Source organism: Rhincodon typus, chromosome 29 (genome assembly GCF_021869965.1).
Source record: "Rhincodon typus isolate 14 chromosome 29, sRhiTyp1.1, whole genome shotgun sequence".
Taxonomy (NCBI): Eukaryota; Metazoa; Chordata; class Chondrichthyes; order Orectolobiformes; family Rhincodontidae; genus Rhincodon; species Rhincodon typus.
In genome coordinates, this window is record NC_063360.1 from 11,998,707 (window position 1) to 12,022,835 (window position 24,129).

The 24,129-nt window shown below is 42.2% G+C and overlaps 1 protein-coding gene across 1 annotated transcript in view; it reads right to left on the reverse strand.

The window, feature by feature from the left end:
- The window catches only part of LOC109911407 (ATCAY kinesin light chain interacting caytaxin), a 33,846-nt gene extending 12,106 nt beyond the window's left edge, over positions 1 to 21,740 (reverse strand). The window contains exons 1-7 of the mRNA XM_020510710.2: positions 21,551 to 21,740; positions 21,297 to 21,411; positions 11,345 to 11,409; positions 8,736 to 8,957; positions 4,777 to 4,959; positions 3,551 to 3,653; positions 1,833 to 1,964 (exon numbers count right to left, since the gene is read on the reverse strand). Coding sequence (XP_020366299.1) covers positions 1,833 to 1,964; positions 3,551 to 3,653; positions 4,777 to 4,959; positions 8,736 to 8,957; positions 11,345 to 11,409; positions 21,297 to 21,373 — 782 coding nt within the window. The 5' untranslated portion in view covers positions 21,374 to 21,411; positions 21,551 to 21,740. The remainder of the gene's footprint in view (positions 1 to 1,832; positions 1,965 to 3,550; positions 3,654 to 4,776; positions 4,960 to 8,735; positions 8,958 to 11,344; positions 11,410 to 21,296; positions 21,412 to 21,550) is intronic.
- Positions 21,741 to 24,129: the final 2,389 nt, after the last annotated feature.

Consider the following 24,129-nt stretch of genomic DNA (forward strand, 5'->3'; position numbering starts at 1 on the left):
GTGTTCATCCAGCTCTACACCTTGATATCTCAAGCAATAGAGTTGTTTCTTTTTTTTTGCCTTTTCACAAAAGAAGCAAAGTTGGAGAGAAACGGGCTAGGCCTCAATCACCAAGGGAGGGAGGAAATTGAGAGTAAGCTAGAGATCGGTTTAACTAACACTGACCTTGTATTTGCCCCGGTGGTTGGAGTCTTTGGCAGAATTCATATGTATTTGGGGGTCAAAAGAAAGTTGCCTTTCAGCCTGTGTCATTCACACACTCACTCACACTGCAACTCACCATCCTGATTGTATTGTCTTTACTAGCCAGGTCCGAATTCTGAATTCCTTACCTAAGGGCATTGTGGGTCTACCTACAGCACAGAGACTGCAGTAGCTCAGGAAGGAGCTCATCACCACTTTCTCAAGGATAACTAGTAAATGCTGGCCCAGCTATTAACATCAGCATTAGTGAATGAAAGAAAAACTCTCACTCTGACACAAACACACACACTTACACACGGGAGAAGATGATGGGATTTAACTTTAGCAGAGAAATAATAAAGAAAGTGCAGGAGAGAACTAAAAGACTAAGCCAGAGAATAGTTCTAGGGTAAATAAGATATTTACAGACTCATAAGATTTACTCTCGGGGGTTAGCTGCAAATGCACCCTCCCTCACGGGCCCTGCCTAGAAGGACAAAGACAGCAGCCACATATTGGAACACCATCAACTGCAAGTTTCCTTCCAAATGATACAGCATCCTAACTTAGAACTATATCACTGTTCCTTCACTGTTGTTGAGTCAGATACTGGAAATCCCTCCCTAACAGCTTTGTGGATGTAGTTACATCACCTAAATGCAGCAATTCATGAAATTGGTTCACCATCACTTCTCAAGGCTAAGTAGGGATGGAGGCCATAAATGAAAGAAACACTAATTCTGTTTCATACCATAATACCAGATTTAAAAGAGCTTTATCCCGAGTTGGAACTGCAATGTATTACTCCAGATTCCTCTCTGCTATTTCTTCAGTGATTCTACATTCATGTTTACAGTGCATTGATCAGAACTGCACACAGCTCTCCATTTGTGGTCTGAACAGTGCATTCAAAGGCCTCAAAATAGCCTGCTCCCTCACTGTTCTGGTTTATGTTCCCCAACACCTTGTTGAAAACAGTTTGCACTGACAAAGTGGAAAACACATGCAGCTGAATTTAAACACGCTGAGCTAAATTTAAACACAGCAACAGACTTTAAATATACGCATTTAAATTCAAACAAACACAGCTAAATGTAAATATGCAAAGTAAATTTAAAGAACATCATAATTTTATAATTCCCAACAAACAAGGCTTTGATTTGCGGCTTTCACAGAAAGTGAAACAATTACACAATTCAATACCCATAGACAATAAAAATCCCAACATTTGATACAATCAAAGTGAATAAGGCATATTCAGTCACTGTAGGACACTCAAATAAAAGCAAAATACTGTGAATGTTGGAAATCTGGAATAGAGGCAGCAAGTGCTGGAGAAACTCTGCAATTCTGGCAGCATCTGTGGACAGAGAAACAGTCCTGTATGATTCTTATTCAGAACTGTAGGCACGAGCTCTACCAAAAAATAATTGACAATTGCAGGGGAGAGAACAGGAGAATTAAGTTAGTAAAGTGAGAGGAAAGAAGCAACTGGAGGCAGGGTAGGATGGAGGAGAGATCACAATCTGACAGATGGCAAACAGCACTAGCCTGGTTTGACACAGGTTTAACCAGGTTTAGAAGAGAACAGTTATAGACTGAAGGATCTTATCTCCCCTTACCATGATGGTCTGTTACTCTGCACATACCTTCTGTCTATCATCTGATAACACTTCTTCAGCCAGCCTAGGCCTGGCATCCTTCTGCGAGGTGTGGCCCCATTCAGGTACACAATCATATAGTCTTCAGCAACCAGCAGTTCCAAGATACTGATCACATACCTGAGGGACAGAAAAAGAAACAGCCACATTCAACCAGGGGTCACAGAAGCACAGACAGAATCTGAGCAGCTAACTGTTTCCAATTTTCCCCTGGTCAGCGTCTAGTTCTGCAGGTCTCATCAGTCCTCTGGCAGCTTGATCAAGCATCAGTTCTTCATATGTCAGTCTAGATAGTGCATAATGACAGATTTTCCAAATGGGGGCTGGGAGAGGTATGTACTGCAGTCCTTAATATTTTCTCTCTCACGTACATATGCGCAATAGTGAGGCTGTCATTCTCCCCATCCAGCCTCTTCCTCAGTGTTTGTTTTCAGCTAAATGAAAGATGTTAATGGTTGAGAATGCAACTCTTCAGGGCTGAGTATTAACGTTGAGAAACAGAATAAAAGCTCTGGATCCAATCACAGATCTCAGACCCTAATGATTAGATATCTGGTGACCTCTCGGTAATATCGACCATTAGAGCTGAACAGTCTCCGGGCTGCGCTATTATACAGGCCCCTGAGAAAAATGGCAATGTCCCACCTGCTTCACCACTAGTTCCACCCTCCTCTCAGACCCTAAATATTGAAGGGACATATTGCACCCTTACTGCTCACTCCTTGTAATACTGTATAATTAGTGTTGGAAATGTTCAGCACAAGAGGACGAGGGACCACAATGAGACCCAAAGGAGTTATTACTTTTGCTTGACCTCCACTTGTTTGATTATGACTTTGTCAAGAGCTTTGAGTCAATTTGTCTACAGTAACAGGGCAATATAAATTCATGCTTTTGCTATTAAATATCCCCTGGTTTGTGCTGAAGTAGCAGATCTCCCTAGTAAAACAAACATTTTCAGAGCGCATGAAAGGGAGTGTGGCAAAAATATTTCCAAAGTCTCTGCTCCTGATGACTATCAAGTGATCCTGCTGCAAAGTTCATGTATAGACCTGAGGTGGAAGCAAAGTCTTAAAGCTGACACTAATGTTGATACAAAACTCAATAGTGCCTGGACAGGAAAGAGGGAACCTAAATTCAAAATATTCCATGTATGGAATCATGTTTCTGAGCTAATCTGTAAAAGTGAAGTGCAAGGAAACTGGAACGTAAGAAAAAGCATCCTTTCCTGGTCTTCTGTCTCCATTTTTTGTCTCAACTGTCTTTTAATATTTTGTTGATAAAACTACAATCAGTGTTAATATGAGCTTTCCTATCTTATTTAAGTGTAAATTTTAACTACTCCATTCTCCTCATGTTTTCTTCTCCCAGAATTGTTCCTGTCCACTGCTCTAGACTGTATTTTACCAGGATCTCAAAACTATGGAATTCCTTACATTTTTGCCACATCCTTTCACTCTACAATCTACAGGCTTCTGAAACCCAAACTTGAGGTCACAGTCATTTTATTCATCTTCTGCCCCTGCTGTTGTCTTGCACTGTAAACCTTGAATTTTCACTTCAGTTTAGTAACATTAAAATAATATTCAACTGAATTAACGGAGTGAACTGTTACTGCTTTCCAACTTTGACAACTAGAGGATAATTCAGAAACTAGTGACTCTAACTGGGAGGGACGGCATATAAAGACTGGACAGGGCACTTACAGGAACAGGTTTTCCATGATGTAGGTATAATCTGCACAACCACTGTCGGGTAAATAACACGCAGCAAATACGATAATTGCATTCAGACCTTCACCATAATAACCTAAGAGGAAGACAGAAGTTTTAACTTGTATAATGCATGACAGCTTCAAACAGTAGTGTTTAATAAACAGCAAATATTGTCACTACAATGGGTATAACTGGCTCGAAAAGCAATTATTTTCGCTGGATGAAATGCTGAGAGGGAACTTGCTCCGAGTCTTTACAATGAAGAGGAGTAGAGTTGGAAATTTGGCTGCTTGGCTGGCACTGGTGAGCAGAGAATTAGAAGACATGGTTTCATATCTTCAATAACAGCAAGATGAATAACTTCCTACTCGTGGATTAGAATATGTGGCAGAGAATCTCACGTAAAACAGTTGAGCTAATTATGAAATAGCTGGGCAAATGTCTCCTTGGGAATAGTGCTGCAGTTTAAAGGAATGGGGAGAGATTAACCGAATTAAATATTCAATGGTCCACAAGTACAGGGGCACAGAGAAGGGGGAATGGGAGTGTCAGAGTGAGAAAAAGAGAGTAAAGGTTTGTGAAGGGCACAGTCCAGAGTCGAACAGTGCAGGTGCGGGATGGGTCAAGTGACAAGGTAAACTTTACACAGAGTGTGAAAAAAGATTAGAGACATTTACAGAATCCATGTTAGCCTGTACATGGGCTGTAGCTGAAGTAAGTGATGGTCTTTTCTCATTCTGTGCTTTGTTATCTTCTTAAAGCCTTTGTTCCAATTCTAATATGATGTCCTCCTGGGGTGGCTCAGGATCTCCATGTGCTTTCTTTCCCTTTCTTGTCCTTTTAGTGATTTCTCCCAGCCGAAACCCTAGCATTCATGCAATCACACATTTCAAAATTGCCACAGTGCAAACCGTCAGACCACCATTACAGTGCGCACCAGACTATCCACGTCACAAATTTATTTAGATCAGCCATGATCCTATTAAATGGCACATAAGGCTTGAGGGGCCAACTGGCCTGCTCCCACTGCTTGTTTGCATTTTAAGCAGCTAATTTCAAACTCTGTTCACTCAGGGCCAATGGAAAAAGGCTGCAAATTATGTTCTGGCACAGAACAAACTTCTGATGCCAGCTATTATTCTTCCATCTTGCAAAATATAAAATTGAAAAAATTAAAACTCTTCTCATTCCATACCAACCTGGGAAGCTATCCTTACCTCCGTGTGTCACCACTCTCATATATGGCCTGATTATTTTCATATCAATCCTGTGTTCCTGCTCTCCGATGATGATTGTCCTCCACAGTCTCCCATTGGTAGATTCCCCATCTCCTGCACAGTCTTCAAAGGAGCCCCCTTTTGCACTGGGAGAGTTTTTTGCACTTGCAACTGGAGTATCATCTGGAAGACAGTTAGTAGATCTCTCCTCAATGTCCTTAACTGTCTCACTTCAAGTAAGATAGGGTCGCGTTCATTTGATCGAGATTTCATTTTTCCAACTTGTACTCAAGGTGCAAACTTTGCCTGAATTATGGAGCTTGGTACTTCACCCAATTGGACCAGTGGGAAATGCCTGACTGTCAAACTATGTGCAAGGTGGAGCTCAACCCAGAAGCAAAATAGCACAAGTGCTGGAAATCTGCCGAAAGGTCATCTCAGTTTGAAATGTTAACGTTGTTTCTCTCCATAGTAGCTGCCTGATCTGCTGAGTATTGCCATTATTTCTTGTTTTTATTGTAGTGGAACCCAATTGTGTATCTGGCTGACAATTTGCACATTTACTTTGCAAGAGGAGTTTTTGGACAGCAATCCTGGACGATTTGCTTGTCCACAAATTCCAATCACAAATTACCCTTTGTTGTTTATTTAAATAAACCAGCATGCTGCTGATTTTTGATGCCACTGTGTAATGGGGGTGAGTAGGTGTGGCTGGTCAGTGACCCTGTTTTATTTGCCTCCCCCCTCCCTACCCCACCAGAAGCACACCTCATGGGGACATGTATCATCTAGTCCCTTTTCAAGACGCATGCCCATAAGTAGAAAATGCAGAAACAAAAAGGGGCATAAGATGGTGCCAGTAATTTATCCATAGACAGATGAGGCAATGTCTCTAGTCAATAATCAGTATTATCCCTTTATTCTGTGGTACAGGGATCAAGAAAATAAATCATGCTGAATCCAAAACTGACATGTGCGACTGCCTGCAATGCCTAGAAATATGTGCCTCCTTTGCAACGCAGAATGAGACTGTTCAATACCTTCACTTAGTTTCTTTCAAACCCAAATACATCTCCATTAGAAGTGTACTTGTGTTATCAAGACTGCAGGTAATGTTCAAGGTTAAACAGTGGGTGACATTTGGACAGAGGTCAGTAGATAAAACTCTCATTTCATCTTTCTTCTCATTATCTTTATACAATACTTCGTATTTCTATTATTTATATAGTGGGCTGGAATTTAAGAGTTTCGCTGTGGCATACACTAAGGACCTGCGAGGAGCAAAACAGAGGAGCTACATTTCCACCATCAGCAGGACGGTGTAATTATACTTGACAGGTTTCTATATCAACACAGGAATATATAATGTCTAAAATTAATATTAAACAGCTGTATAGTATTAGCAACAAGAAATAAGGATTTGAAGATAGGAAATGAGTTTAAGATATTTAATCTTTACTGTTGTCAACAGTTGAGGAAGATGGTCACTCTCCTGTCTCTGATTGCTATTGTTCTCCGTTCTGTCCATCTACCTTTAATATTTTCTTTAGTTTCTCTTTTTCTTGTCTTCCTTGACTCTTTTTTTACTTCCCTTTGTATTATTTTTTCTATTTTTAAGTACTTTCCTTTTTAAGTGAGCAGCTCTGGCTCATGTGACGTGCAACAGTGAAATAAAGAAGCCACCAACGTGTGCATTTGAGGTGTGGAAATTTGGATATGTTTGCAGCTGTCTTTCTATTTCTGTCCTCAATCTGTCACATCTCCATCAACCCACGGCATTCTCACCCTTTTTATTTTTCTACCTACTCCTTCCATATCCTATCACCATCTCACTCCTCCTTGAACTGTCCGTTCAACCTCTTTATACTATCGTGCACCCATCTACATTCCACAGTCACTCATTTCATTCTTAATCCTCCATCTGTTCCTATTCACTCCTCCTCAGGGCTGATGGGAGAGGTCAAATGCTCCAGTACCTTCAAGTAGGTTCCCACTCACTTCCCCTTTCTGGTCTTTCCTCCTATCTAGTTATTTCAGAAGTTTGGTTTACTTTCAAAATTCCATTTTAAAATAATAGTCAAGTTAAAATGAGGAAAGAACTGTCCAGCTTTCACAATATCTTTTCTTTGTCTCTTCTCTTCAACTCTTCTCTCATCCTCTTTAACTTTTTTCTCCTCAAACTCTCTCTACCAGGGTTCTCTTTTTCTTTCTCTATCCCTGTTTCCCTGATGCACTTTTCCATGCCATCTTGATTCTAAACATTCCTTTTCCTTTCAATCCCTCTCTTTCGACACGCTGTTCTGAATTTTGATTGTTAATTACTCCTCTTGCTCCCTCTCTCGGCCAAGGCAATTTAGTGACTTCAACATATTTTTATTTTCGGAAAGATGAAAATTAGTAAAACAAACACATCATGAACTGGATTCTCCTTTCCTAAATGCGGTGACCCTGCTGTAAACCTGTTTTCTTGATTAAGAGACCATTTGATGCAGCACCCTATACTCCACCCCACCTAACAAAAGGAAGGTGATTATAACCATACAGAATTCTGCAGTGGGACAGTTGCTACCGCACTTGAAGAGGCAGTATGCATGTTGGAGGGCAGAACTGGCTCAAAGAGGACTATAACATTTTACTTTAGCTTCAGCAAGACCTGGAGATCAGTAACTGGGATCCATTTAGAGGGAAAGGAGGCCACTATGGACCTCTCTCCCAGTTGCTATTGATAGGTACAGAAGGGTGAAGCGGCATACCTCACAGTCCAATCAAGTCCCAGTTCCCAGTTTCGAGCAGGAATAACGGAGGAAAATCCAGCCTTGCTCTCTCTCATATCCTCCCTTCTCTATCTCTCCTTCTCTACCTCTCCTTTGAATACTTTCCCTGAATTTTACATAAGCCAATGACTGCAACTCGTACATTTAGTGCATGGTTATTCTTACTCATTATCTTGCATAGATACACCTCAGCCAAACCTTTTCGAAAAAAACAAAATCTACATTTTATGTCAAGGGTGTATCGAGGAGATTTATAAGAATGTCACCTGCAATGGTGAGTTTTAACCATGAGGAAAGATGGGACAAGCTAATTCTTCAGCACGGAGGACGCTAAAGAGTGATTTAATTCATGTGTATAAAATCCGAGGGAGCCTGGATAAAGCAGATAGAAAGGACTTATTTTCCTTTTATAGAGAGGTCATTAATTAGGGGCCACAGATTACAGGAGAGCCTTTTCAACAAAGGATGGTAGGGCGCCAAAACTCACTGCCTCAGAGGATGGTCATAGAGTCATACAGCACAGAAACAGGCCCTTCGGCCCAACTTGTCCATGCCGACCAGGTTTCCTAAACTGAACTGGTCCCATTTGCCTGCATTTGGCCCATATCCCTCTAAACATTTCCTATCCATGTACCTGTCCAAATGTCTTTTAAATGTTGAGGCAATATGAGACTGTAATATTTTACTCTGTTATTGAACCCACTGTTCAAAGAACTTGTACTGGTAGCGAAGACTCGCAGAATTAACCCTTATACTCAGCACTGTCCTTAATTTGGGGGAAACCATTTTATTCAACCAGAAGTAAATATGCAGTAGAGAAAGATGTCCACACAGAGTAAACTCCACAATACAATCAATGGTAGCCAACCAGAAGGAACAATCAAACAGCATAGTCAGAATCCTTTCATGGGTAATACTCACTCTCATTGCACCAAGCTTGATGGGAATTGAAAATAGACTCTAACCTCACAGTCGGTGCCTTGAGCTCTGGCAATATAATTCCTAGTTCATCAGCTTGGATCTTCCTGACGATTGGAAAACTGGCTTGGCTCATATCTAAAGAATGTCACTTTGGTGAGGTCCCATAGGAACCTGTAACTGGGGATGTTTAAGTCTAGCAATAGTCAGCCCCATACTGGATAGAAAGGGAGAAAATAGAAAACCAAAGGAAATTTTCAAAATTACCTTCCCACTCCAGCTCATTTCCATTTCCTAAATATTCCAGGGAATCTGTCTCATCCGGAGTCTCCAGGTCATCGACATTAATGTCGAGGTCGTCAGGTGTATCCAGGTAATCATCTGACAAAATGGAGCCTTCACTCTGATCCAGCGAGATGTTAATTTCTGGGGCAACAAGAGTCTTGCGTGTCGGATGATTCCCAATGATATTCAGTGTGTTAGGGGGTACTGACCAGGAACAGAGGTGGAGACAGTTACTAGTATTACTGAGTATACACACTTTCACTGATATGTTAGAATCCAAGGTTAGATTGCTCAGTCATTGGCTGGTCAAAGCTCTGGTTCAAGCTCTTTTGATCTCTATAACATACGTTAAACTTTTCATGGAAGATTCAAAGTTTCCTCTAATTGTTAGAAGACTCGACATTTGAACAGCATCACCGTGACCTTTTGGTTACATCCATGCACCAAATTGGATTGTGCTGATTTCTATAACTCATTTTTCACAATGAGTAGGTGTTGCTGTCAGGGCCGGTATATATTACCTTTAGAAGTGGTGCAGTGGTTGGCTTCCTACTTGAACTATCAGGGAGCAGTTTGACCTGAGTGGCTTGCTAGGCCACGTCAGAGAACATGTTAAGAATCAACTGTGTTGGTAACATGGCAAGGATGGAAGTTTGCCTGCCTCAAAGGAACTAGGTAGGTTTTATGACACCAGTATTACTGATGCCAAATTCCTTATTTCCAGATCTTATTAAATTGGAAGCAAATTGCTATGGTAGGATTTGATTTTCTCTGAAGTATTAGTGCAGTACAGTATACAATACATTACTGTACACACAGCTGAACTAGAGGCAGGAGGAGTATTGAGATCATTGATTTTCATGGTTGAAAAATGGAGCAAAATCATCACAAAATATCCTAAAGTGGGAATTATCAGTCACTCAAAGACACCAAGAACTGCCGATGCTGGAGTCAGTGCCAACACAGTGTGGAGCTGGAGCAAGACAGCAGATCAGGCAACATCAGAGGAGCAGGAAAGTTTTGGGCCTTGGATGGAGTTGAGGGGGGAGGTGTAGCGGCAGATGTAGCACTTCCTGCGGTTGCAGGGAAAGGTACTGAGGGTGGTGGGGCTAGTGGGGAGTGTGGAGCAGATGAGGGAGTTGCGGAGTGAGCGGTCCCTACAAAAGGCAGATAAGGGTGGGGAGGGAAATATCTCTTTGGTTCTGGGTCAGATTGTAGGTGGCAGAAGTGGTGGAGAATGATGCACTGGTAGCGGAGGTTGGTGGGGTGATATGTGAGGACAAGGGAGACTCTGTCTTTATTTTTGTTTGGGGGTAGGGGGTTTGAAGGCAGAAGTACGGGAAATGCAAGAGATGCAGTTGAAGGCATTTTAAATCACCGGACGGGGCAAGTTGCGGTCCTTGAAATAGGAGGACATCTAGGATGTCCAGGAGTGGAACGCTCCACCTTGGGAGTAGATGCGACGGAGGCAGAGGAATTGGGAGTATGGGATCACATTCTTGCAGGAGGGTGGGTGGGAGGAGGTGTCGTCCAGTAGCTGTGGGAGTACGTGGGCTTGAAATAGATGTCAGTTTCGAGGCAGTTACCAGAGATGGTGACAGAGAGGTCCAGGAAGGGGAGGGCGATATCAGAGATGGTCCAGGTGAATTTAAGGTTGGGGTGAGAGGTGTTAGTAAAGTTGATGAACTGTTCAAGCTCCTCATGGGAGCACGAGGCAGCGCTGATACAGTCATCGATGTAACAGAGGAAGAGTTGGGGGATAGTGCCAGTGTAACAGTGGAAAAGGGACTGTTCCACATATCCTACGAAGAGGCAGGCATAGCTCGGACCCATATGGGTGCCCATAGCCACCCCCTTAGTTTATAGGAAGTGGGATTTTGAAGAAGGGTCCTGACCTGAAATGTTGGTGAGTTCTGAAGAAGGGTCCCGACCCAAAATGTCGACTTTCCTACTCCTCTGATGCTGCCTGACTTGCTGTGTTCCTCCAGCTTCACACTGTGTTGACTGAAGTGGGGAGTACCTAGTGAGTTTCCTTTCATCTCTGGGTGAAAATTTAGCTTTTTGAGGAGAGGTAATGAGGAGTTCCTGTCCAGAAGTTGGCTCCAGCATCAAGTCAGGTTCTATTCTTTTACCTCAAAATTTGGTTCAAATCCAACCACGACAGAAGGGTGAAGATTGCTCTACATGCTTGCTGTAAGATTCCACTGTGAACTGGATTCATGAGTCTCAGTCGAGTTCCTCGAACATAAGAGTTTTCCCTATTCAGCATCAAGAGGCAATCTCACTGAGGACTTACCACAACAGAACTGGTGTAGGAAACATGAAATATAGCACACTGGGGCAATTGAGTTGCTCTTCCTAGGGGGCCCGTTGCTGAATCAGTATCAAGGAAATGTCATTCTCTATTTAATACAGTTTCTGCTCAATGTGCCTTGGATATGCTTAATGAAGCAGTGAAGAGGGGGTTTTATCCTATATGTATCCTGTGCTATACTGCACTGCAGCTAAGTAAGTGACTGGACAGGTTCCATTCCCCTGCCCCAATGCCTAGCCTGAAGAAGTCAAACTGACAAAAGAACAGACTGACTCACAAGTTCTATTTTCTAGAGCTGGCAATCGTCCAAGAACATCCATGCCTTGTTCCTCTGGAATTGGTCTGTAGAGCAAAAAGAAAAGTATTACATTTGATGGGAAGCGCAATTATATGATGGTCTTGGGTTTGTCTTTGGTTTCAGGGAAACAAGTTTAGTTCTTGAAACAGAGGCAGACCCAGTTTCAGTTGGGTATCTCAACCACAAACTGAGACCTTTTATCCTATTCTAGTAATATAGAAAAAAGAATAGGCTATTCAGCCCGAAGAGCCTGTTGCACCATTAATGATATCCAGGCTGATCTGTATCTTAACTCCATCGACCTGCCTTCGGTCCATATCCTTTAATGCCTACAGCTAGCAACAAAAATCAATCTTAGATTTAAAATTATTACTATTGACTCATGTGGATAACAAGATGCAGGTTCAGTTGTCAGTTAGGAGGGCAAGTGCAATGTTAATATTCATTTCAAGAGTGCGAGAATACAACTGCAGGGATGTATAGCTGAAGGCGTATAAGGCTCTGGTCAGACTGCATTTGGAATCTGTGAACAGTTTTGGGCTCCATATCTAAGGAAGGATGTGCTGGCTTTGGAGAGGTTCCAGAGGTGGTTTACAAAAATCATCCCAGATGAAGGGCTTGTCTTATGAGGAGCGGTTGAGGACTCTGGGACTCTACTCAATAGAATTTAGAAGGATGAGGGAGATCTTATTAAAACTTACAGAACACTGAGAGGCCTGGATAGAGTGGACATGGTGAAGATATTTCTGCTAGTAGAACAGACTAGGACCTGAGGGCACAGCCTCAGAGTTAATGGATGGCCCTTTAGAACTGAGATGAGGAGAAATTTCTTTAGCCAGACGTTGGTGATTCTATGGAACTCATTGCCACAGAAGGCTGTGGAGGATATGTCACTGATATGTCATTTAAGACAGAGATATGCAAATAGGTGCTTGATTTGTAACAGGATCAAGGGTTACAGGGAGAAGGCAGGAGAATGGGGTTGAAGAACATATCAGACATGATCAAGTGGTGGAGAAGACTCAATGGACTGAATGATTGAATTCTGCTCCTATATCTTGTGGTCTATTTCATCACATTATTCAAAGAGCAGAGTTTCTCCCGATGTCAGCATTTACCCCTCAACAAAGGATTTGATTAACTGGTCATTTCTTTCATAACAGTTTTTGATCTTCCTGTGTCCAAAATGGCTACCGCATTCAGTAAATGAATAATGTTGCACTACTGACTATTTTGTTTTGCTTCTAATTAGAATTTGGATCTTATTTATTTGAGATCACTCAGACTGCTGTATTTTCAATAGTATTTGACAATCATGTACAAAAATTCTCTTTCTGTTCAGTCTCCTCTGGGATATATTTCTATCATGTACAGTCTCCACATTAACCCCCACTGACAACTTCCGTCCCTAGTCCTCTTCCCCCTCTTGTCCTGATGATGCTGTTCTTGCAGAGGACAGCTTCCAAAAGTATCAGCTCACCTCAGCTACCTTGCTGCCCAAGTGATAATTCTTCATTCATCAACTGAGGCAGTAAAGAGGAAAACATAACTAAGTCTGACATTATCTGTATTCAACAAGAACACTCACATCCTCCACAGAAGGGGTTAATGAGGACCGATTGAGAACAAGGATTCTAGCTTAATATTTTTTTCCTCTTGTTAGGGGTCAAGTGCTGCACATCAAACATTAGTTCAGCTGAGGTCAGAGACCTCAACTGAAACTGTAGATCAAATTTGGAGCCTTCCTAATCTATGACGCTCGATTCCAATTTACGGCAGTGCATTTACCCATGGAGCAAAAGCTGAAATGATGAAACTTCCAAAGATACCGGCTGGAATCCTGAAACATTAATCACAGTGCTCAAAAGTAAAGGCTTTACATTTAGCTGAACACAGTGCAAGGAGGCTTTCCCCAAAGACCTGGGATCGATGGAGAATGGTTTGTACTGTTTACCCACTCTATACAATGGCGGCAGCACACCAGAGAAATCCAGATTTAAAAATTGCAAGGAGAGACACGATACAAGGTTCAAAATGGAAGTCAGCTGGTTAACAGTACTGCATAGCACTGCATTCAGTGAGACCGGTCTAATACTGAAACACTGTCACATAATCATGTCTTTGTAACACCTTAAACATCAACAGACTGAAATTCGGATACATCAAACAAACAAGCCAAAATAAATTCTTCAATTATATTTTTAAATTGTGCAAATATTAATATTTCATTTCATTCTCACAGGTCTGATCAAAACATCGCACAGAAATAGAAATGGCACCTCACCTTGTTCACTTTTTTTCATCAATAGGCAGTAAATAAATCATGTGAGAATAATCTTTCCTGTCAGAAACGTGTTGCAGGAACAGCTGGGGCTTCACAGTCCTGCTACCATTTTGATGTTACTGTCACATGATTGGGACATGTTTCCTTGCACGGGATATTACAGTCACCCCTAACATCCCCACACAGAGTAAATGGAATAAGCTAAGCAGTTCTAATGAGTGAGATGTGAACTGAGCATGCCCAACATCTCCATAGGGATCAGCATTACTTCAGGATGATGGGAACAAAGGATTAAGCCTGGTCACAAGAGCTTCACTTTATATCTGCTTGCACAGACTGGTTTTCAAATCTATCACTGCACACTTTCACATTGATTGAATGTGTTCACTCCGGCTATTAAATCGCTTGTGGCCCTGACAGAAAGAAAAATAAATTCAATTCTGGATAAGAATCAATTAATTATGGTACTTTCAGTTTCTCCTTCTCTCTTGAAGGTGCTGAATCCCTGCTGCAGTACAGGTTCCACTCACCCTCGGGTTCCTTATCTAAGTGGCCATTCTTCATGCCTTAGCCTGAATCGTGAGTGCAGAGGCTATTCCACAACAGGAGCATCACTGTTGAATCTGACTATGAATTAGGATAATCAAGAGAAGATGGGATAAAATTGGATGGATGGAAGTCATATTTGTATCATTGACTCTGTCTTTTCACAGTGTCCAATTTCCACACTCATTATGCAATCCAGCTCTAAGCTCTTGCTGATAGCGCAGTGATGTCAACCAGTGTCTCAGTGGGCAAATTCACTTGCCTGATGTGATGCTGAGGTACACACAGTAAAAGACTCCATGTAATGTGGATAGGGTCTAATTCAATCGATGATATAGGTGATTAGCAAATGGCCTTTTTGGAACTGAAAATGGCTTAGAGGAAACGCAGCACATTGGTCATATATTAAATCTTAAAAGCTGCCATGCCGGTCAGGCTCCGGTCATTATTTCACTTCATTCAAACAAATAGACTAACCATCTGCTGACCTTTGTGACCCTCAGGGCACACTCATTTAATACAGAAATATAATTAAGATCTTTGAAAGGTGATTCTAGCTGTGAAGGTTCGAGGGAATGTCTGCTGTGACGTTCTGAGGAAACATTTATTGTGACAATCTGTTGGATATATTCCACTTGCAAATGTCAGGTTTTACTACTTGTTTCACCCTACCTTTTTCCCAGTTTTATCCTCCTTTGCTCTAGTTGGTGAAGGGCTATCTTTCACATTAAGGGACTGAAAGTGAGTGCTGACTTTAAATAATTTGCTGCAATCTGACCACCTCCTGGTTACAAAAGACATTTGGGCCACTTCAAGCAATAGTTAGGAGTAAGAGTGCATCAGTCTTCACATTCTGAGAAAAATGGGCACTAAATTGCCAATCTCCCCCACAAGAGCTATACTTAAGCTTGAATAGAGGCAACAGTGCTAACTTTATTGTTGTGCTACTCTGAAATTCTGTAACAGTAAGCAACAACATTCAATATAAACATAAAATGCTAGAAACACTCAGGGTGGGTCAGTGGTTAGCACTGGAGCCTCACAGTGCCAGGGACCCAGGTTCAATTCCAGCCTTGGGTGACTGTCTATGTGGAGTTTGCACATTCTCCCTGCGTCTGCTGGGTGCTCTGGTTTTCTACCTTAGTCCAAAGATGTGCAGGTTAGGCTGATTGGTAATACTACTGCCAGGAACGTGCAGGCTAGGTGGATTAGCCATGGTAAAAATGTGTGGTTACAGGGATAGGATGGAGTCTGCATCTGAGTGGAATAGCTTTTCACAGTGTTGCTGCAGACTCGATGGCCTGAATGGGCTCTTTCTGTACTGTAGACATTCTATGATTCTAGATCAGGCAGCATCTGTGGTGACAGAAAGTTTTAATGTTATAGCCCTGTGACCCTTTGTCAGGACAGACCCAAAGGGAGGCAATGGCCTAGTGGTATTATCGCTAGACTATAAATCCAGAGACCCAGGTCATGCTGTGTCAGATGGGGGAATTTGAATTCAACAAAATTCTGGAACTATGAGTCAATTATTGCAAAAACCCATCTGGTTCACTAAGATAGTAAGAACTGCCGATGCTGGAGTCAGAGATACACAGTGTCGAGCTGGGGCAACACAGCAGGCCAGACAGAGGAGCAGGAAAGCTGACGTTTCGGGTCGGGACCCTTCATCAGAAAAAAAAAGGGTCCCGTCCCGAAACGTCAGCTTTCCTGCTTCTCTGATGCTGCCTGGCCTGCTGTGTTCCTCCAACTTCACACTGGTTCACTAATGCTTTTTAGGGAAGAAAACTGCCACCATTACCTGGTCTGGGCTATATGTGACTCCAGACCCACAGCAATGCGGTTGGCTTGACTCTTAACCGCCCTTTGGGCAATTAGGGATGGCCAAAATATGCTGACCCAGCCAGTGATGCTCCCATCTCTCGTGAATGAATTAAAAAACAAATTGACCGGGATTCCCTTGGCACAGGGTGTACTCTGACATTGGGAGCAATGGGTACCCTGAGCTCATGTAGGTGGCCACTCGAACCACAATGGCAATCTATGGGGGAGGAGGGTGAAACATTTATTCTTCTGTCGGAGGAAAGGGGGCACTGCAGCTAGAGGCCCACTCTGTGGGCCATCGAGCCTCTAGCCATAATAGCAATCACTATTATGAGAAAGGCCACTTCCATTCCACTGCCAGCCACCCTGTTCACTGATGAGTTCCTCTGCCACTGGCAAAATGTCTGGGACCTAGGAAAATGGAGCTAATTGGCCCTTCAGTGATGTAAGTTGACCTTGTGCTCCATTGGCAGGCACATAGGTCAATGCCAACCTCACCTCTGGGACTGGTAGGCAGGTCCGGGAACTCTCCTGCCACAGCTCTACCACAATTTATTCCCCAGCCCACCACTGGCTCACCAACCTGCCTCCTAGCTCGTGCCCGGGGGCTGACAGAATCCCAGACACTTACTGCTTATCCTTACGGCAGATCTTGAAAAACATGCTGCGTATTTCAAGAATTTTTCAGATTTCTCGAATCTGCAGTATTTTTGTCCTTTAAAGGAATGATAAGCTGCAAGTCTTCATGTGCAGTTTCCCCATTCACTGTTTGGCTCAGTCAGCTCCTGATTTCGCTGACTGTCAAGTGAAGGCCAGGCTCTCAACGTTTTTAAATGGCCCCTTTTCACTTACTCTTTAAAACCCTGACTAACACTACCATCATACAGCATCCCTCGGTAAAAATATTTCTCCCCATTAAAATTCTTCTTGTTTGGTAATTTATTTAACTTCACATGAAGGGCTCTTTGCCTTTCAATGATTGGTCTTAATTCAAACATATTTCATTGGCTGATGGAATAATGTAAGGTTGTGAAAGGCACTATAAAAATGCAGGACTTTTCCTTTTCCTACTTCTGCCCAGCAGGAAATAGGGAAATCTGTCTCCAGTCCATTCCACTGCTGGCAAGCCCATAAATGGTGGCCAAAAGTCACATGGGAGAGCAACTCTGCGAACAGGCACAGATGGAAGGGGAGCTGGGCTGTGAACTTCAATCTCCAACTGTATACCAATCACTATCAGTCTAAAATGTAAAATATGTAGCCAGTTCCTTATCTGAAAAGTAAACGTTGATTACGAGCTCAACTCTTTCCTTTACAACTGGAATTGCCAGAAAGTTCAAGTTCAATCTGAACTGCTTGTGTCAAAACATACCATCCCGACTGTTACCCAATTGTACTTTGTGGATTATGAGAGACCTGCATTTAGGATATGCTGCAGTTCTAAACCTGGGACTCTGCATTAAACACTATCACCTCATTGAGTCACTTGTATATGTTTAACCAACTCATTCACTTCATGCAGTGCTAAGTGACAAGTTATATTGTATTGAAACATTTACATGGGTATGCACTTCCTGTCTTACAACTTGCAGTCACACATTTCTGTCAATATTTCCCTGCCAGTTTTGTTGTCAATGTTCATGGTGTTTGCAGGCTATGACACTCTACATGGATTCTGAAACATCTTTCTCAATTCACCTGATTACAAATAACACAGTAACTGTCTATTAGGGTTAGTTATTAACCATTAAGTTATAATTGCTTGTCTAAGAACCCTCCAGATGCTGAAATTAGACTTTACGACTTTGAGCATCCACAGATAAATGTTCTAAAAAGACTCCTCTATGTCGTGTGGGACTCGCTCTAAAACACACTATGTATCTGCTTGGCTTTTTCATTAAGAGTTGGGAAAATTGTGCGTTCAAGTCTCACTCCAGGACCTGAAACAAAACCTAAGGTGGCATCAAATGTTGTTGAAGATTCTATCCTTCAAAAAAATTCATCAAATAATCCAGGACACAAGATCATTCAGCCCATCATGTCTGTACCAAGTCATTCCACTTGACCTGCAAGCTTCTCCTTTCCAAGTAAATATTCAATTTCCCCTTTAAAAGTTACTACCAAATCTGCTTCCATTACTCTTTCAGCCAGAAAATTCCAGATTATAACAATTCATTGCACAAATAAATTTCTCTTCACCTTCTATAAGATCATGAGATGTAGAAGATGTCATTTGATCCATCAATTCTGCTCCGCCATTCAATGAGATCACGGCTGATCCAATTTCCTTAGTGCTTAAAAAATCTGTCAATCTTACCTCTGGAATCATAGAATCCCTATAGTTTGGAAGCAAGCCATTTGGCCCATCAAGTCCACACAGATCCTCCAGAGAACATCCCACCCTGACCCATCCCCCCACCCTTTCCATGTTACTCTGCATTTCCCATGGCTAACCCATCCAGCCTGTACATCCCTGAACACTATGGGTAATTTAGCATGGCCAATCTACCTAAACTGCACACCTTTAGACTGTGGGAAGAAACTGGAGCACCCGGAGGAAACCCATGCAGACATGTGGAGAATGTGCAAACTCCACACAGACAGTCACACAAGGCTGGAATCAAACATGGGTCCCTGGTGCTGTGAGGCAGCAGTGCTAACCACTGAGCCACTGTGTCACCTCTATATACTTAATACCCCAACATTTACAGCCCTCTGTGGTGAAGAATACCACAGATTCACTTACCTCTAAGAGATTAAATTCTTCCTTATCTGTCTTGAATGGGCGATCTCTTACTCTGAGATTATACCCTCTGGTTCTATATTCTTCTACAAGGGACTTATCCACAACCTTTCAACATCTACCATGTCAGGTACCCTAAGAATATTATATGTTTCAATAAGGTCACCTCTCATTCCTCTAAACTCCAATGAGTACAGGCTCAATCTACTCAACCTCTCCTCATAAGACAATCCTCCCACACCTGGGATCAACACAGTGAACCTTTTCTGGATGACCTCCAATTACAGAGCGGGGCAAACAAGTGACAGATGGAATTCAACCCAGAAAAGTGTGAAGTGATTCATTTTGGAAGGTTAAATTTGAATGCAGAATACAGGGTTAATGGCAGGATTCTTGGCAGTGTGGAGGAACAGAGGGATCTTGGGGTCCACAAGCATAGATCCCTCAAAGTTGCTACCCAAGCTAATAGGGTTGTAAAGAAGACATATGGTGTGTTGGCTTTCATTGGCATGGGAATTGAGTTTAAGAGCCACGAGATTATGCTGCAGCTCTATAAAACCCTGGTTAGACCACAATTGCAATATTGTGTTCAGTCCTGGTCGCCTCATTATAGGAAGGATGTGGAAGCTTCAGAGAGGGTGCAGAGGAGATTTACCAGGATGCTGCCTGGACTGGAGGGCGGGTCTTATGAGGAAAGGTTTGAGGGAGCTAGGGCTTTTTTCATTGATGTGAAGAAGGATGAGAGGTGACTTAATAGAGGTGTATAAGATGATGAAAGGCATAGATAGAGTGGATACACAGAGAATTTTTCCCAGGGCAGAAATGACTATTATGAGGGGGCATAATTTTAAGCTGATTACAGGAAGGTATAGGGGAGACATCAGAGGTAGGTTCTTTACACAGAGAGTGGTGGGTGCATGGAATGTGCTGCTGGCGGTAGTAGTGGAATCAGATAGAGACATTTAAGCGACTCTTGGATAGGCACATGGATGATGGTAAAACGTAGGATATGCAGGGTAGTTTGATCTTAGTAGGATAACAGGTTGGCACAACACCATGGGCCGAAGGGCCTGTACTGTGCTGTACTGTTCTATGTCCTATGTTCTTGTCTTCACTATTACCTAATTTCGCTGCCAGCTTCTTGTGATTTACGCACAAGGACCCATAAACCCCTCTGTACTAAAGACTTCTGCAGTCCTTCTCTATTTAAATATTTATCAGCTCCTCAATTTTCCCGGAAAAGTGCATAACCTCACATTTTCCCACATTGTATTCCATCTGCCCAGTTTTTGCCTACTGATCTAACTTGTCTATATCTTTTGTGTTTTTTAATAGTCCTCTTGCCTTGTTGCTGACAATATTAAATGGAGATCCCCACCCAACTGTTCCCTAGTTACAGACCCTGTAATAGGATTTGAAGCTGAGCAAGCAGCTTAACATTCCTCCCACAACTGATCATTTGTCACACGATTGTTTATCTGATATTGGTCGAGTTGATCAGTTATTGTTTATTTCCTACACAAAAGCAGTCACTGTACTTCTACTTATTATATAAAGCACCTTGAGACTATGAAAGGGTACAACAGGTATGTTGTATTTAATATTTTAGACATAAATTTGAGATTTTTTTTATTCATTCACAGGATGAGGGCATCACTGGCTAGGCAGCATTTATTGCCCATTCCTAATTGCCCAGAGGACAGTTAAGAGACAACCACATTGGTGTGGGTCTGAAGTCACATGTAGGCCAGACCAGGTAAGGATGGCAGTTTCCTTCCCGCAAGCACATTAGTGAGCCAGTAGGTTTTTCCTGACAATTGGCAATGGATTCATAGCCATCATTAGATTGTTAATTCCAGATATTTTATTGAATTCAAATTCCACCATCTGCCATGGCAGGATTTGAACCCAGGTTCCCAGAACATTATCTGGGTCTCTAGATTAACAGTAAAGCAATAATACCACTAGGCCATCACCTCCCCTAAGGGATGGATTGTCTGTTAGATCCACTGCTCCAAACACTGTCTTTGAGCCACTAAATTTTGCCTCTCTCCTGAAGGCACTAATGAACTCTGGGTGCCAGCTCCATATAAAACAGTGACACTTTTGATTATTCTCCAGGACAAAAATCAATAGGCTATTCAACTACAGGCAGTATCACATGTCTTCTCATCTAACACTGGCGCTTGCTGATGTGAATTTTCCAGCAAGAATCACAGGACCCTATCTGATACCATCCCAATTTACACCCCCAGCATCCTAATCAGGGGCATAATTAATCTTCCCTCTGGAGAAAGGTGACAAAAGTAAGATTTAAAGAATCAGTGAAACCCTGAAAGGCCAAATGTACCAGGCAACAAAGCTGGAACTGCTACCTACTGACGCTGGCAGTGAAACAGTTAACAGCATAAATGTTTGCAGCAGGGCTTTGTGTCCCTGACACTCTCAGCTTCGTCGGGAGTGTTCCCTTGAAAATTGATGGGTTCTCAGCGTGAATGCAAATGTAGAGATGTGTGAGCATCTGGATAGCTAACCTGGGAAAATCATCATCCTGCCATTCCTCTTTCAGTTCAACATTTTCCATTCGAAGCGCTGCCTCACTGGTCCCCATCAGAATCCCGAAGATGGAGGGCTAAAAAAATTCAGCAGCTGAATAGACATAATAAATGATATTTATTATCAGCATCAATAACAGCTGTCTAGTACAAGCACATAAAATCATATTGATACACCGTATAACTAGCATTGAAATAACAACAAAAGAAACAGTTAGAAAAGGACCACTTACATTCAGTCTCTGATCCTTTACAGCTTATTATTTTAATAAGAAATGGTCCTTTTGTCCATCTCCGACATATTCTTCCGTCTGCTTGTCCTCAAACAGATAATTTAAATTGTTGGAACAGAAAGTAGCGGCTTAAATGAGCTGAACCTTTCGCCACCTTCTCTTGCAGCCTTGCTATGCTGGCTATATCTGTGCTTTCTTCACCATTATGCGTGCAGATGCCGATCACAGACTTATTTTTTTCACTGCCAGCACACTGCTGGCAGGCACAGTGCTGCGTGCAGAGGTAATTACCAGGTTGGCAGGCACATCAGCAAACAGCAGTCTTATCCTGATTGGTGGCATCCTGTGATGAAATCTGCCAGCACCATCCAATCACCAAAAGAAGGGAGAAATCAGAACATATTGTTCAAACTGTACCACATCTCCTCTATCTGGGCATTGTTCGATGATGCTTTATCTGCTCTCTCTCTCTCTCTCCCCCCTACTCCTCTCTCTGCAGCTCCCACCTCACTCTCACAGACAAACAATTCCTCTCACTGGAATAAAAGAAATGGACACAACTTCCAAAGGATGCATGGTGTTGGTCAGAGTCACAGAATAGTACAGCACGGAAACAGACCCTTCGGTCCAACTCATCCATGCCGATCAAATATCCTAAATTAAGCTAGTCCTATTTGTCAGCATTTGGCCTCTAAACCCTTCCTATTCGTGTACCCATCCAGATGCCTTTTAAATGTTGTATTTATACCAACCTCCACCACCTCCTCAGGCAGGTCATTCCATACATGCACCATCCTCTGCGTGAAAAAGTTGCCCCTTAGGTCCCTTTTATATCTTTCCACTCTCACCTTAAACCTATGCCCTCTAGGTTTGGAATCCCCCACCCCAGGAAAAAGACCTTGGCTATTCACCCTATCCATGCCCAGAGGTGCATCAGACAGTTGCCAACTGTAAAGCTGGTGTGAAAATTGCAGAGGACTAGCAGGGAATATAGAAACAGGATGTTTATTCATGTGTCTGCTAAGGGGTTGCCACACTCATTCTATGGTTAAAAGAATTTTCCTATTTCCTTCAACCACTCCTGAAGATGCTGCCTCTTGTTAGGGTGCTGGCTGTTATTCAGTCCTCGGGAATCTCATATACAATCTACGACCTCAGTCAACGAGATTCTGCAGGCTATTCAAATATTGGAAAGTAAGGCCAATTCTAACCTCAGCAATGTTTGTATATCCCACAAGAGTCACTGGATATCAATCAGTCTTAAAAAAGTAGAGTTGCAGACATTTGAAAAATACATGGTTATGTTGTAGTGTGATGGAAATGTTTAAAACAACAAAAGGGGAGGAATTATTTTTTAAGACCAGCCTTTTTTACAGTAGTTCAGTCTAGAACAAGGAGAAACCCTTCACACAGAGAGTCATGAGGCTGTGGATTTCACTTCTTGCTGAGATATAAACACTGTCAACATTGAAAATTAGAGTGAATGGATGGATGAAGAAAAAGTGGATGAAGAGAAGGAGCAGATAAATTAAAGGCAATTATAATAACTTACTGATATGCAAGTCAAAAATCATTAGGGGCTGATTGGTTCTGTCTTTTTTATGACAGGAAACCTGCTAATTTCCTCTCACTTTGGGAAAATGATTTGGGTATATGAAGAAAAGGACAAATGGAAAATTGTTTAATTTTGATCCATATTGTTGGGAGCACCAGCCTGGGGAGGGGGAAGGGCTGGAACACATAGGCAAACTTTTATTTGCCTTGTGCTCTCATTCAGTATTCTCTGTATATTGTGGATCCTCCAGATGTTTCATTATAAAGATACAAGTGTTTGTTTGAATGAACTGTGAAGACAATGAGCTTCTTGTTCGCCTTCCATGACTCCAGGACAAATGAACTTTCACTTGCTGAATGTATCCTGCTAATGTGCAGAAATTTACTTAATGATTTGCCAAGTGCCTGTACAGTATAAAAATGGCAGAGAACCAGTACAGAATATCTAAGAGAATAAAAATGGGCCAATGCTTATTCATAAAAGTAATAAAGGATGGCTGGACTCACTGTTTGGATAAAAGAAAATCTGCATTTCTCATTTTGTCCCTCCTCTCCTGAAGATGCTGGCCTCAACATATGGATGCACGTTGCCTGCTTTCTCAGCATTTTAGGAGCTGCTTTGCTTTTAAAATGTCTTCCACATTTCCGGTGCTGACCACACATGGGTACCTGCAGTGACTGGAATGAGATCATCCAAATGTAACTCATAGAATGAGTTCCCTGATTGGGGCAGTTAGCCTGATCCAATCAGGGAGCCCTGGCTGACAGATATAAGCAGCAGTGTCAGGAGTTCTGTTCACTCTAGGAGCTGGCTCTGAGCTAGCCGGGTCAGTGTCATGTACTGTGCACGTGTAAATAAAGGGTGACTTGGTGACAGGATACCAGCCTTAGAGGAGTTATTTCAGTGTCATCTTCATGAGGACATTAACAAGTGCACAGGAAGGTTTCACCAGAAGTGTAAAGAGCTAACAAACTGCGACATCCATCAATGTGTGATGTTGAACTTATGCCAGTATTACCATCTT